The sequence below is a fragment of the Sminthopsis crassicaudata genome, chromosome 4 (genome assembly GCF_048593235.1).
Source record: "Sminthopsis crassicaudata isolate SCR6 chromosome 4, ASM4859323v1, whole genome shotgun sequence".
In the NCBI taxonomy this organism is placed as follows: Eukaryota; Metazoa; Chordata; class Mammalia; order Dasyuromorphia; family Dasyuridae; genus Sminthopsis; species Sminthopsis crassicaudata.
The window spans coordinates 97,472,903-97,488,233 of record NC_133620.1 but is presented as its reverse complement, the minus strand read 5'-3'; the positions used below and the strand labels follow the sequence as shown (position 1 = coordinate 97,488,233).

Sequence of the window (15,331 nt, the reverse complement as noted above, 5' to 3'; positions counted from 1 at the left end):
TATAAAACTAGAAAAAATAATAACAAAATTTATTTGGAAGAACAAAAGGTCAAGATTTCAAAGGAATAAAAAAAATGCAACGGAAGGTATCCTAGCTATACCAGACCTAAAACTGTATTATAAAGCTGTGGTCATCAAAATCATTTGGTACTGGCTAGGAAATAAGGGTGGTGGATCAGTGGAATAAGTTAGGTTCACAAGAAACAAAATGACTATTTGATAAACCTCCAAACTCTAGCTTCTGGAAAAAGAACTCACTATTTGACAAAAATTGCTAGGAAAACTGGAAAATTGATGGCACAAACTAGACATTGGCCAATATTAACATTCCATACCAAGATAAGATTGAAATGGGATCATGTTTTAGATATAAAAGGTGATACTATAAGCAAATTAGAATAACAATGGATAGTCTAGTTCTCAGATCTATGGAGAAGAGAGGAATTTATGGCCAAAGAAAAAACTAGACAATATTTTGAAGTATAAAAGGGATAATTTTGATTACATTAAATTAAAGAGGTTTTGCACAAACAAAACCAATGCAGCCAAGATTAGAAGGGAAGCAGTGAGCAGAACTAAGAGAACATTGTACACAGAAACAACAAGATTATGTGATGATCAACAACGATGGACTTAGCTCTTTTCAACAATGAGATGATGCAAGGCAATTCCAATAGACTTGGAATGGAAAGTGCCATTCACATCGATTGAGAAAACTATGGAGACTGAATGTGGACCAAAGCATAGTATTTTCACCTTTTTGTTGTTATTGTTGTTTGCTTGGGTTTTTTCCTTTTCATGTTTTTTTCACTTTTGATCTGACTTTTCTTGTGCAACATGATAAATATGGAAATATGTTTAGAAGAATTTCACATGTTTCAGCTATATCAGATTGATTATTGTCTTTAGAGGGAAAATGGGGAGGAAGAAAATTTTGAAATACAAGGTTTTGCAAAGGTGAATGTTGAAAAATATCTTTGCATATATTTGGAAAAAGTAAAATGCTATAAAAAATATAACTCATTTGAATATCACAACACTCCTAGGATGTATGTGCTATTATGATTACCATTTTACAGTTGAGGAAACTGAAATGGACAGAAGTTAAATAACTTTACTCAAGGCCACATAGTTTCTAGTCTGAGGTCAAATTTGAACTGACTGATTTCAAGCTCAGTTCTCTAAACATTATATTATCTAGTTATCTAAGGGAAGAGTTCTTGATCAAACAAGAGATAGAGAGGATCACAGGAGATACGTTAAACAATTTTGATAGCTTAAAATTAAAAAGATTTTTTAACAAAATCAATATCATAAAAATTAAAATGCCACTGTTAACTGGGAAATTCTTTTCATCTAATTTCTCTGATAAAGGTCTGACATTCAAGATGCAGGAAGAACTGATTCAAATACATAAGAACAAATGATAAATGGTCAAAAGATATGAACTAGAATTTTTCAAGAGAAGAAATGCAAGCTTTTAAGAATATATGAAAAGAAGATGGAGGAAAGGACACATGCTTCTTTCTGATCTTCTCCAAGGACCCTCAAATAATTACTAAATTCAGCCTCTGAATTAGTTCTAGACTGGAAGAATTCACAAATATTGGGAGTGTAGCAAATTACCAGCAGAAGATAATTTCAAAGATAGCCAGAAAAGGTCTGTTTTGGTGGGGCACAGAGGGAGGCCAGGCACAGGACACTGCTGCCGCTTGTAGAGGAAGCTTGGAAAACTTCCCTTGCAGATCCCAATATTTTACAAAAATGAGTAAAAAGGCAAAGAGAACTCTAACCACAGATAGTTTCTATGGTGAAAGAGAACAGATTTGAAACCCTGAGGAGACTAAAAGCAGATTGTCTCCAGATGAAGCCCCAAAGGGTGAGATAACCTGGTCTCCACAACATAAGACTCTCCTAGAAGAAATTAAAAAGGATCTTACAAGAGAGCTTTTTAGAAGAAAAATGGGGAAAGAAAAGGAAAACTTTGCAAGAGGGTTTGGAAAAGGAAAAAATGGAAAAAGAAAACAACTCCCTGAAAAACAGAATTTGTGAAATGGAAAAAAATTCCATAGAATAAAACAACTCATTTAAAAACTCAATTGGACAAATATTAAAAAGACATACAAAAAGTAAATAAAGAAAATAATTCACTAAAAATCAGAATTGAACAAATGAAAATGAATGACTTGATGAGATATCAAGAATCAGTCAAGCAAAACCAAAAAAAAGAAAAGAAAAGAAAATAGAAAAAATGTAAAATACCTACTTGGGAAAACAATTCACCTGGAAAATAGATCTAGGAGAGACAATCTAAGGAATATTGGACTCCCTGAAACCATGATGAAAAAAAGAGCTTAGACTATTGTTCAGGAGATCATCAAAGAAATCTGCCCTGATATCATACAATCAGAAAGCAAAATAGCCATTGAAAGAATTCACTGAACACCTCCTGAAAGAGACACCAAAATTAAAACTCCAAGGAATACCGTGGCTAAATTTCAGAACTATTGGACCAAGGAAAAAATATTACAAGCAGCCAAAAAACAAACAAACAAAAAAAAAAACAATTCAAATACCTAAGAGCCACAATAAGGATTACCCAGGATCTAGCAGCTTCCACCTTAAAGGATCGAAGAGCCTGGATCTGATATCCCAAAAGGCAAAGCAACTTGGAATGCAGCCAAGAATAAACTAACCCGCTAAACTGAGCATTTTCTTCCAGAGAAGAATATGGGCATTCAATAAAACAGGTGAATCCCGTTTATTTCTAGTGAAAAAAAACAGAACTAAACAAAAAAATTGACCTCCAAATATAAGACTCAAGAGAAGCATAAAAAGATAAAAAGAACTCTTGAGAACTATATTTCTGTTGTGGGTATACATAGAGAATGCATGTATAATTTAATTTTACTGTTATTAAAAAGGAACTAGAGGTAGAAATGGGATTGTACTAGAAAAAGGGAAATGTGGAGGTAAAATGAGGGAAATTACATCTCATGAAGAGGCAAAGGAAATCTATTACATTTGAGGGAAAGAAGGAAGGTAGAATGAACATTGTGTGAATCTTACTTTCATCAGATTTGTCTCAGAGATAATATTAGATATATTTGGTTTACAGAGAAACTTCTCTCACCTTATTGAAAAGTGGGAGAGGAAAATTATAGTACATAAAATAATAAAATATTATTGTACTATAAGACAGGAGTAAAGGAATGAATTTAGAGAAATCTGGGGGGACTTATATGAACTAATGCAAAGGGAAGTGATCAGAACCAGGGGAACAATTTATATGACTAAAACATTGATAAGAAAAACAATTTTAAGACTTATGGACTCTTAAGACTTCTACATTTAAAACTTTGATCAATCCAGTAACTAACAATGATTTCAGAAGACAGAGAATGCTACATCTTTCTTAACAGAGAAGTGATGGACCAGAGGAAAAGAATGAGACACACATTTTCAAATATGTCAAATATGTTGTTTTTCTTGTCATTTTTAACTTTTTTTAAGAGACAGCTTTTTTTTTTTGGAGGGGGAAGGGAAATGACTCATGGGAGAGGGAAAGAAGGTACAACGATAATGACACCAAAAAAGAAAAATGGGTCAATGAAACATTTTTTAATGCACAAATAAGGACAGAAGTTCAAAGAGAGATGCAAACAAAGCAGACAGCTTTAGATCTAATATGTTATTTTAAATAAGTTATATGTAAATTCATTTATGGTTATACAATTCTCTGTTCCTTACAAAAGAGAATAAATATTCATATTTGTTGATGTCCATCAAGTTCATGATAAGAAATTAAAATTAAAATGATGGGAAAAAAATGCCCAAAGACTTTCCTCAGTCATGGATGAGTATAGTTTAATGGGGTCTACATCACAAAAGATTCAAGAAAAGCACTGGAATTTTAAGTTAAAAGAGCTGCCAAAATCCTCTCTTCAAAGATGGAAGAAGCCAAATCAAAGCTGAAGACTAGTGGATGACAAGAGAGAAGCAACCTAGCAGAGAAAATGGGATGGGATCCCTGAGGATGTTAAGTAGCCTCTTGGAACTGAACTGTGAATTTTTCTAAGCACCCATGTTTATCGACCATCTGTGTTCTTCTATGTATATTCAATGGTCACCTGTGTTCCCATCTTATGTCCCTAGGCCTATTCATGTTGTGGAAAAGGATATGCCTTCATGGGTAAGGAAGGAGTCTTTCTTATCTCTTACCTTGCTTTACTGTTTGATTAAATAAATGTCTTTTGCTTTAATATGTTTTCTTCTGCCCTACTAATTGTCCAACTTGTATTGAGTTGACAATCCACCAAAATCCTCAACCTTTTTCCAATAAATCTTGTCTTCTCCAATCTTGTATTTATGAAGTTGCTTTTTTGAACTTAAATATAATTTACCTCTCTCTCTTTTAAATTTCATCTTTTTAGATTTAGCCCAAGATTTTTAGAATCTCTAAACTCTAATGTTTTCTATATGTTCCAGCTTTGTATTATCAACAAATAATAATCCTTTATCCAAATTACTACTTATGGAAAGGCTAAACAAGCAGTAAAAGGTCCAATGTAGATTCATGATGCACTCCATGGTGGATCTTTCAAGTTGACATGGAACTCTTAATGACTAATTTTTGAGTCTGAATATTCAATCAGTTATGAATCCATTCAAAGTTAATAGAGCACTGGACTTGTCTCTGGAAAAGAGCTGAATCCAATTCCCAACTCTGTTTCTTCCTAATTGTGTGACTCTGAGTTGCTTCACCAATAAAATGAGGAGACTGGACTCAATCTCTAAGGTTTCTCTCAGTTCTATGATCTATCCCATATCTCCTCATCTTTTCCATAAGAACTAAATAAGGTACTTAATCCATCTGGTAGATTTATCTGGAATTCTCAGCCTCAGGCAGGGAGGAGCCCAGGAAAAAACACTCACCGTAAGCTATAGGATGTCATCTCTTCAGAGAATTTCTTTTCTGTCCTAAAAAAAAGGAAATCGGCTAACAGAGGATCAGAGTGTTGGAGTAATACCGGTCCCCACCAAAGAAAATTTCATTCTTCTTCAACCATGGGGTCCCAACACCTGTGGCAAAGTCCTCAATCTCTAGAACTACAGTTGGAGCCCATGGGGAGCCCCTCAACCTACCTCCCCTTTGGCAGCCCCAGCCACAAGGCCTACCTTTCAACCCACACCCGTCTGCAGCACAACAGGCCCAGCACGGCACACAGGGTAAAAAGGCAACCTGATATAATGCCTGAAGCCACCAGAAGGGGCATCGATGCCCCGGAGACGCTGGTCCGAGGCTCTGGGGAGGATGAAGGAAAGGATGGAGCTGTTTAAGCCGGATTGCCCAGCCGGTTCCCCAAATCTAGGCATTTTCATTTAGCTACCCCTGAAGGCTCCCCCCCCAGCTCCCCTGTCAGACTCATGCCATCCCTTGAAGATCAGAAACTTGTAAACAAATTAGCAGCCTACCCTATGGGTTCCAGAGACTAAAGCTCCTCCCTGTCTTCCTGTCTACCATGGAGGCTAGACAGCATCCTGAAGGAGAGTTCAAAAGCTCAGTTCTGTCCTGCCCTCAACTCTTGGGGATGCTCCCTCTCCTCCACTGGCAACCAACCACGAGATAGGTAACAGGGTAAACAGTCCCATCTGACCCAGGGATTCTAGAATACTCAGAGACCATGAAACACCCAGACTTGGGGGCACAGGGCAGAGTGACCACAGTCCTGGGATCCCTGGAGTACAGATTTTGAGCTGGAGCAGACCTTCAAGGCCGTGGAGTCCAAGCCCCACCCCTACCTCTCATCAACACCATTTTACCATTTTGCAGATGAAGAAAAAGCCACAGAGAGATTAAGCGACTTGCAGGATTTGAAACTAGGCCTTCCTGATCTCTCCCTCCATTCAAGTTATTAGAGTTTAAAACTATAATAAGATTTTTTTTGTGTATAATATATATGAAATACGCTAGTATCTCTTCTCCCCTTTCCTTTTTTCCTCATTCCTCTCCCTTTCTCTCTCCATTCATTCTATCTCCCTCTATTTTTTCTCTCTCCTTCCATTCACTCTCTTGTCCTGTCTCTCTGCTTTTCCCTTTTTCTTTTTCTCCCTCCTCATCTCTCCCTTTCTCTTTCTCCCTTCATTCATTCTCTCTCCTCTATTTTTTCTCTTCTTCCAGTCACTTTTTTGTCCTGTCTCTCTGCTTTTCCCTTTCTCTTTTTCTTCCTCATCTTTCCCTTTCTTTTTCTCCCTCCATTCATTCTCTCTCCATTTTTTCTCTCTCCTTCCATTCACTCTCTTGTCCTGTCTCTCTGCTTTTCCCTTTTTCTTTTTCTCCCTCCTCATCTCTCCCTTTGTCTTTCTCCCTTCATTCATTCTCTCTCCTCTATTTTTTCTCTCTTCTTCCAGTCACTTTTTTGTCATATCTCTCTGCTTCTCCCTTTCTCTTTTTCTTCCTCATCTTTCCCTTTCTTTTTCTCCCTCCATTCATTCTCTCTCCATTTTTTCTCTCTCCTTCCATTCACTCTCTTGTCTCCTTTCCTGATTTTAGTTTTCTCCTTCCATCATAACTATCTGTCTCTATTGCCCTCTCTTCCTTTTTATCCCTTCATTTATATGATAATGTATATCGGTAGTAACCATGTGTGGAAAATGCTTGTCCTGGTCTCAAATTCTTAGGTGGCTAGAAAAAGGAGAATATACAAATGTTCTCCCTCTATCTCCTCGTTCCCAAATCCAGCTGTAATAAATGAAGCATCTTTACTTCCTACTTACCTGAAAAAGCTGTAAAGGAGACCATAGGATTGACTGGGTCAGAACTGGTAAAGGCTGCAACACTGAACCTGGAGATTCATTCACAGTTCAAGGAGAGAGTATAATTAACCTAAGCAGGAAACTCTGAACTGGAAGATACCAAACACTGGGGATTTCCCTGGGCCATGGGATGCCACCTGCCCTCTGCTTTTGTGGGTCGGGCTCCCCCTCACTTTGTTTCCATCATCTCTTCCCAGGAGGGCAGGAACAGCTGGCACACTCCCAGAGCCCAAAGAACAGGCGGTTCTGTGATTATGGACCAGCCTGACTGAATGGGCTGAATCATTCTCTCTCTATAACCATCCAGCCCCCTCTAACCTCAGCCCTCACCTATACTGGACATCAGGTTTGAGCTTCCCATTACAGGTCTGCTGGGTCTGGCCACAATCCTCGATTCCCACAGGGACCGTCCAAGAGCGGGGCATTGCCCATGGGCCTGGGCGGAAGGGGGAAGGCAGCAAGACAGCCAAATAGGAGTCAAGTCCTCGGTAGTAATGGTCATACCATGTCTGCGAGATGGCTTCCTGGGAGGGCTGGACCACTGGAAAATGGAAAATTAGGAAAAGAGAGGGCAGGTAGCTATCAGTGCATAGAACATAGACTACTTTCCTCTCCACAGACCTTTCCCTTTTCAATCTTACCTTACCTTTCCCTTTTCAACCTACTCACTCAAAGGAAACTCCCCAAGCTACATCCTGAATCATACAAGATAAACACGTAGCTAGACCAAATAACTCTAATTTTAAACCCTCTACTTCAACCCATCTTTCATATCCTTTTCCATAGCTATGTTCCCATTTTTTTAGTATCTGCTCCCTCTTCCTATCCTGAGAAGATTTTGAAACCCAAAGAGAGGACTGTGGGAACTAACTGAATGTGGATCATAAAATAGCATTTTCATTCTTTTTCTTGTTTTCTTTCTCATTTTTTTCTTTTTGATCTGAATTTTCTTGTGCAGCACATTAATTGCACAAATGTGCTTACATATATTGGATTTAACATCTTTTATAACATGTTTAACATATATTGGATTACTTGCCACCTGGGGAGGGGATGAGGGGAAGGAAGGGGAAAATTTGGAATACAAGGTTTTGCAAGGGTCAAAGTTGAAAAATTATCCATGTAAATAAATTCACATAAATCATCAGCATTTTTAAACATCACTAACAAAATCCAACTGCAAGAGATACAAAGAGAAATTCCATTTAAAATAACCGTTGATAGTATAAAATATTTGGGAATCTATCTGCCAAGGGAAAGTCAGGGACTGCAGGAGCAAAACTACAAATCACTTTCTACAAAAATAAAGTCAGATGTAAACACCTGAAAAAAATATTAAGTTCTCCTGGATAGGTCGAGCAAATATAATAAAGATGACAATACTACCTAAACTAATTTTTTTTAATTTGGTGCTATACTAATCAGACTCTCAAGAAACTATTTTACTGACCTAGAAAAAAATGACAAAATTTATATGGAAGAACAAAATGTCAAGAATTTCAAGGGAATTAATGAAAAAAAAATGAAGGTGGTCTAGCTGTACCTGATTAAAACTATATTATAAAGCAGCAATCACCAAAACCATTTGATATTGACTAAGAAATAATTGATCAGTGGAGTAGATTAGGTGCATAGGACAAAACAGTCAATAACTATAGCAATCTAATGTTTGACAAACTCAAAGATCCCAGCTTTTGGGATAAGAATTCATTATTTGACAAAAACTGCTGGGAAAACTGGAAATTAGTATGTAAGAAATTAGGCATGGACCCACACTTAACACCACATACCAAGATAAGATCAAAATGGGTCCATGATTTAAGCATAAAGAATGAGATCATAAATAAATTAGAAGAACATAGGATAATTTACCTCTCAGACCTATGGAGGAGGAAGGAATTTGTGACCAAAGAAGAACTAGAGATCATTATTGATCACAAAATAGAAAAGTTTTATTATATCAAGCTAAAAAGCTTTTGTACTAACAAAACTAATGCAGACAAGATTAGAAGGGAAGCAATAAACTGGGAAAACATTTTTACAGTCAAAGATTCTGATAAAGGCCTCATTTCCAAAATATATAGAGAACTGACTCTAATTTATAAGAGATCAAGCCATTCTCCTATTGATAAATGGTCAAAGAATATGAACAGACAATTCTCAGATGATGAAATTGAAACTATTTCTATCCATATGAAAAATGCTCCAAATCACTACTGATCAGAGAAATGCAAATTAAAACAACTCTGAGATATCACTACACACCTGTCAGATTGGCTAAGATGAAAGGAAAAGATAATGATGAATGTTGGAGGGGATGTGGGAAAACTGGGACAATGATGCATTGTTAGTGGAATTGTTAATATATCCAGCCATTCTGGAGACCAATTTAGAATTATACTCAAAAAGTTATCAAACTGTGCATACCCTTTGACCCAGCAGTGTTTCTATTGGTCTTATATTCCAAAGAGATTGTAAAGAAGGGAAAGGGACCTGTATGTGCAAGAATGTTTGTGGCAGCCCTCTTTGTAGTAGCTAAAAACTGGAAGATGAATGGATGTCCATCAATGGGAGAATGGTTGGGTAAATTGTGGTATATGAAGGTTATGGAATATTATTGTTCTGTAAGAAATGACCAACAGGATGAATACAGAGAGGCCTGGAGAGACTTACATGAACTGATGTTAAGTGAAATGAGCAGAACCAGGAAATCATTATTCACTTCAAGAACAATACTATATGATGATCAATTCTGATGGACGAGCCATCTTCAATAATGAGAGGATCCAAATCAGTTCCAATTGAACAGTAATGAACAGAACCAGTTACACCCAGAGAAAGAACACTGGGAAATGAGTGTGGACTTCAATATAGCATTTACACTCTTTCTGTTATTGTTTGCTTTCATTTTTGTTTTTCTTCCTGGGTTATTTTTACCTTCTTTTTAAATCCAATTTATCTTGTGTAGCAAGACAACTGTATAAATATGTATACATATATTGTATTTAACATATATTTTAACATATTTAACATGTATGGGATTATCTGCCATCTGGGGGAGAGGGGAAAGAGGGGAAAAGTTGGAACAGAAGTTTTTGCAAGAGTTAATGTTTCATCAATAAAAAGCTATAATAAAAAAAAAAGAAAAAGAAAAAAAAAAGAAAAATTATCCATGCCTGTGTTTTGAACATAAAAATAATACATAGAAAAATATATAGAAAAATATATATATATTTTTTAAATTTTGAAGTCCCTCAGCCTAGGATAAGCCTAATAGTCCCTACCACTGAAGGCTAATTCCAAATATGGAGGTAATCCCCTTCTTCCCCTCTCCATTAATCCCACCCCCCCCAAAGTTAGACAATGTGTCCAGGACTCCGTATCACATGAGGCACTCACATGAGGCATTGGTGGTGGCAATAACACCATACCACTGGATCTGTCCATTGTCCTCACCAAACATGTCACGTGTAATCACCACGCCAGCACCTGCTTCCTGCTCCAAGTGAGGGGCAGCTGCCATCTCTGGGGGGCGCCAGGCTAAGGACAGAAGTAGGACGATCAAAAAACCCAACCACAATAGGGAGGAATAATTTCATTGAGAGAGTGCTTAACTTGGAAAGTGTTGGCAACACTCTTAAAAGCTGGATCCTAAGACAAAAGGTAGACAGCCAGTGGAAAGAATTTGAGTTCACAGGCCCTACAGATATAAGAGACCTTTAAAACCCAGGCCAGAATGTGTTTTGTCTGAGGATACTTGTTTGTAACAGGGCTTTTTCCCCCTATTTTCTCAATGGGAAGAGAGGGAGAAAAGGAGGGAGAGGAGAAACTGGGCAGAAGAAAATAAAATAAAATTTAATTTTTAAAAAATCTAGACCATGCTGATGTGGAAATATGTTTTGCATGTCTTCACATGTATAATCAATATCAAATTACTTGCCTTCTCAACCAAGAGGGTGAGGTAGAAGGTAGAGAATGAGAAATTCAAAATTTTTAAGAATAAAAGTTAAATTTTTTTATATAATTGGGAAATATTTAATATTTAAATATTTAATGAAATAAATAAAAATATATTTAAAAAGAAAGAAAATCTAGCCCATGCATTTAATATTACAGATGAGGAAACTGCAATCTAGGGAGGCTAGGTAATTAATACACAGATGGTAAAATAGCTGATAATCAAAACAGCTGATAATTAAACCTCTGACTCTACATTCAGTTTCTTTCTGCTATATCCACCAAACAGAAGTCCAAAAGGAGAGTTAGGGAGAAGATGTCAGTACCTAGCCTCTAGAATTTCCATCCTGCATGGGATGAGAAACTGTTGGTTTAGGTGACCTCAGAGTTCCCTTTCCACCTGTTGATACTGTGATTAGGGCCTGGCACTGGGAGAAGAGGAGGGGGGAATCAGGCTTGTGCTGGCAAGGCGCACTTACCTTCGGGAGAGGTGGTACACAGCAAAGTAACTGTCTGACTCCAGAGCCCATTTCTCCCCAGCAAGGTGAGACTAAGGCGGTAAGAAGTGGCAGGTGTCAAGCCAGGGAGCTGGAGGGAACTCTGGGAAGTGTTGGCCCTGAAAATGGGTTGGACTTTGCCTCCGGTCCTCAGCTGCTCGGCCACCACCAGACAGGTGTCCACTTCTCCCACAGGTACTGTCCAGTTCAGTGCCAGGTGGGTAGCCTCAGGTTGGCACTGCACATCTTCCACTGGCCTGGGTTCTGTAAGGACCAGATGCTCATGACCCCCCAAAGAATGGGCATCCATGTACAGGTGGGTGATGGAACTTCCCATCAAATGGAATAGAGAGATTAAATACCTCCTGTAACATCAGGCTCAAAAGGAAAAAATTCAATATTGGGCATCATCACCCCTAAAGGAAAATGCCAGTCTGAAAGGCATCAGCATGAACCTGGATAAGGACCCAGAGTGGGTACCAGTGCCCATGCCCACCCGCCGAGAAATGCAACCTACCGACCAACAGTGCTATTGGAGCGGTGGACGCTTGGAGAGGTCCAGCTTGGCACAGCACGGAGAGGAGGAAGGTGTGCCCAGGAATCAGGCCCCTGAGGATGAGGCGGGCTTGGCCCAAGGACACAGGTTGCCTGTGGAGTATCTGTTCAGACTCTAAGAGCTGGATTTGGCATTCCCCCTGCCCCTTTGGGGCAGCACTCCATGCCAAAGCCACCACGGCACTGTCCCCTTGTGTGGTCACTGAGATCTCCTTGGGCACCAGTGGAGCTGTGGGCAGAGGGAGAAACAGAACCTGGCACCACGTCCGTCCCCTGAGCGCCAGTGACCGCTGTAGTCTCCAGCTCACTCCAGCGCCAGGGAACCTCAGGAAGACAAGCAAGAAGAGAAATGAAGGCATGACGAATTTTGAGAGAAGACTAAGGCATCCTGTCTCTGTCTCAGCCACCCCCCCCCCACTTAACTGAGACTGGAAGCCTTGGTCCACATACATGTGATTCCTGTCATCCAAGTCCCCGCTTGGCAAGGGATAAAATTCACGTGTAGCCCAGAGAGGGACAAGAATCCCAGTACAGCTGAAGAACTCTCTCTGCTCTCCTCAACTTGGCTGTGGGAATGAGTGTCCCCTAAGTCTTGTTAAAAATCATCTAAGTTGGCTTAGGGACCACCTACTTATGTGAGGGGAAAGCACTGGATGACCTCTGAAAGCCCCAGCTCTATGCTACTCCTCCATCTCCCCCACATCCAAGTATTACTCTCCCTCCTTCCAACATGTTCCCAGAGTGAGTGATCTAGAAATAGCCACTCAGGATAGCCCTTTGGACACAGCAAGCCCCAAATGCCTTTGCCCCTCTTGGAGTTTTTTCCGTCCACTTTGCTTATACCTTATGTTGTCTCCCCATTAAGATGTAAGGTTCCTGAGGGCAGGAGCTGTCTGTTTTGTTTCCTTTCTTGGGATACTCAGAACAGTTCCTGCCATACACTAGGAGCTTAATAAATGCTTGTTGACTTGATTAGGCTTGGCTCCCCTCCTCCCCTTTGTAATCTCTGATGTCTCCACTCACAGGTCCAGCTGGTGACGTTGGCTGCCGCAGAATGGTGGGGCCCGGCTAAGGAGATAATCTCCACCCAGTACTTGGTGCCTGGAGTCAGACTGGAAAAACTTATATTGTTGACCTCAGGTCCGACGGCTCTGGTGCCCACCATAGTGCCTTCCTGGTGAAGGGTGACTCGGTAGCCATCCTGGCGGCTGCCAGGTGCCTGTTCCCAGGACACCCACAGCTTGGTGGGGCCCTTACTGGTCACATTTACCATGGCTGGGGTCAAGGGAACTTGGGAGAGAACAGAACCAGAGCAGGGAAGAAGAGTGAAGCTGTAAGCAGTGATCTTCCATTTCCTTCACAAAAGCCTCCCCCTCCTCATCAATCTTCCACTTGAGCAGTGATCAATAGGACGGTTTTTCCTCCATCATGGATAGAACTAGAGTGGGCAGACCTCCGACCTCAGAGCTGTTCATTGATCTCAACTCCTGTCATCCAAGTCCCCGCTGGGCAAGAGGTAAAATTCACGTGTAGCCCAGAAAGGGACAAGAATCCCAGTATGGCTAAAGAACTCTCTCTGCTTTCCTCTCCTTGGCTGTGGGAATGCACATCCCTGTGCCCAAAGTCTTTTTATAATCATCTAAGTTGGGTCAGGGACTGCCTACTTAGAGTTAGGGGAAAGCATTGGATGACCTCTGAAAGCCCAGCTCTGTGATGCTCCTCCATCTCCCCCATGTCTGTCTGCTATCCCAATAAGTATTACTCCCTCCTTCCAACCCACAACTAGCTACTCACGAGTCCATGAGGTGAGGTTGGGGGCCCAGGCCTGGTAAGGCCCCCCAGTGCCACCAGCCCTCAGACTGTACGCTGTCCCTGGCTCCAACCCCCAGAAGGTATGGCTGGTGAGATTGCCTGGGAGGGTAACATGGTGAGCGACATTGCCCACCGGCAACTGGTACAAAGTGAGCTCCAAGTTCTGTGCCCCACTTGCTTCCCAGGATGCCAGCAGGGCTGGGGCCTCAGGATCACCCACACTGAAGAGAGTCAGGTTTGCCGGCGCCTCTGGATCTGGAAAATAACTGGGTGGTAAGTGGGCACTCCTGCAGCAGGAGGGATACAGCATGCCCAGGAAGCCCCACGGGCACTCTTGCAGGGGGCAAAAAAGCATGAGAAGGAACAGAAATCCAGGAGTACTTAGGATTGGGATACGGTGCCCAGGGGATGCTGGAGTGGCAGGGAGCTGGGGTGCCCCAGTCCACTCACATGTCCAGGCCGTGGCATTTATAAGGTTACTCTCATCTACCCCCCGCAGGGCGGCCAGCTGGACCATGAATTCCATGCCTGGTGGTAGCTGGGACCAAGAGAAGTTCTGAATCTCAGAAGAGAATTCTGCTTCTCCCTTCAGTTTGAGGGGTGCCAGGCCATACAGCCGTAACCGGTAACCATCCAAACCCCCGGCAGGTGGGCTCCAGCGTGCAGTCAGGCTGGATGCTTTGCCCTCACCTCCCAGGCTCAGGTTGGCAGGGGCGGCAGGAACTACAGACACAGGGAAGAAACAGATTCAGAATACCTCCCTACCATCAGTACCATCATATAGCACATAGAAAAGCCAGCAAGTAAAAGAACACACTAAATAGCCTGGATTTAGTAAAACTAGAAACTCACGGGTGCAAGTATGTGCGTTCTGGGTGGTCGAATTCAGGGGCCCAGCCCAGGCCCAAGCTGATACAAGGAAGCAAGAACCAGGCAGGAGACCCTTCAGAGTCAAATTAGTTTGCTTGCTGCCCACACTGAGGAAGCTTGGGGCCTTCTGGCTCCCTCCTTCCTGCCAGGAAACCTTGTACCCATCCCGCCTTCCTTCCGGAGAGACCCATCGGACATGGAGGTCGGAGGTGCTGCCCCTGCTTGTGACTTCCAGTGACTGGGGAGCCAAGGGCCCTGCAAGAATGTAAGATTTCTCTTGCACAACATGACAAATATGGAAGTATGTTTAAAAGCATTACATATATTTAACCCGGATCAGATCTCTTACTATCTTGGGGAGGGAGGGAGGTGAGGGAGAGAGGGCAAAAAATTTGGAACACAAAGTCTTACAAAAATGAATATTGTATGTGAATGTGTACAATGCAGATAGCTTTGTAAATGAGTCTGTACATATGCTTATATATGTATTTGATCATATTCATTGTATGTATACTTATATATCTATACATCTAACTATAGAATACAAAGGCTTTCCTTTAATTTGCTCATCTGGGAAAGAAGTAAGAATCTGATTAAGTGTTCAGCAATTTTATAAGACTTATTCAATGTTATTGGTTTCCTGAAAATATAAAAAACTATGTTTACATGTATTTGGAAAAATAAAATACTATTGAAGGGGGAAAATAAAATATTATTGAAGGGGGAAAAATACAATACTATTGAAGGGGGGAAATTAGATTATAGGATCTAATGATGAAAACTGGAGGCACATCCACTGTTCCGATAATCACTGACAGCTCACC

The 15,331-nt window shown here is 40.7% G+C and overlaps 1 protein-coding gene across 1 annotated transcript in view; it reads right to left on the bottom strand.

Annotated features, from left to right (window-relative positions):
• Window positions 1-15,331, bottom strand: part of LOC141565575 (receptor-type tyrosine-protein phosphatase V-like) — a 41,160-nt gene that overhangs the window by 12,507 nt on the left and 13,322 nt on the right. Inside the window, exons 9-19 of the mRNA XM_074308806.1 lie at window positions 14,490-14,762; window positions 14,088-14,360; window positions 13,620-13,892; window positions 12,849-13,115; window positions 11,788-12,054; window positions 11,253-11,534; window positions 10,216-10,356; window positions 7,147-7,357; window positions 6,778-6,845; window positions 5,179-5,305; window positions 4,936-4,980 (exon numbers count right to left, since the gene is read on the bottom strand). Of these exons, the coding sequence (XP_074164907.1) occupies window positions 4,936-4,980; window positions 5,179-5,305; window positions 6,778-6,845; window positions 7,147-7,357; window positions 10,216-10,356; window positions 11,253-11,534; window positions 11,788-12,054; window positions 12,849-13,115; window positions 13,620-13,892; window positions 14,088-14,360; window positions 14,490-14,762 (2,227 nt within the window). The remainder of the gene's footprint in view (window positions 1-4,935; window positions 4,981-5,178; window positions 5,306-6,777; window positions 6,846-7,146; window positions 7,358-10,215; window positions 10,357-11,252; window positions 11,535-11,787; window positions 12,055-12,848; window positions 13,116-13,619; window positions 13,893-14,087; window positions 14,361-14,489; window positions 14,763-15,331) is intronic.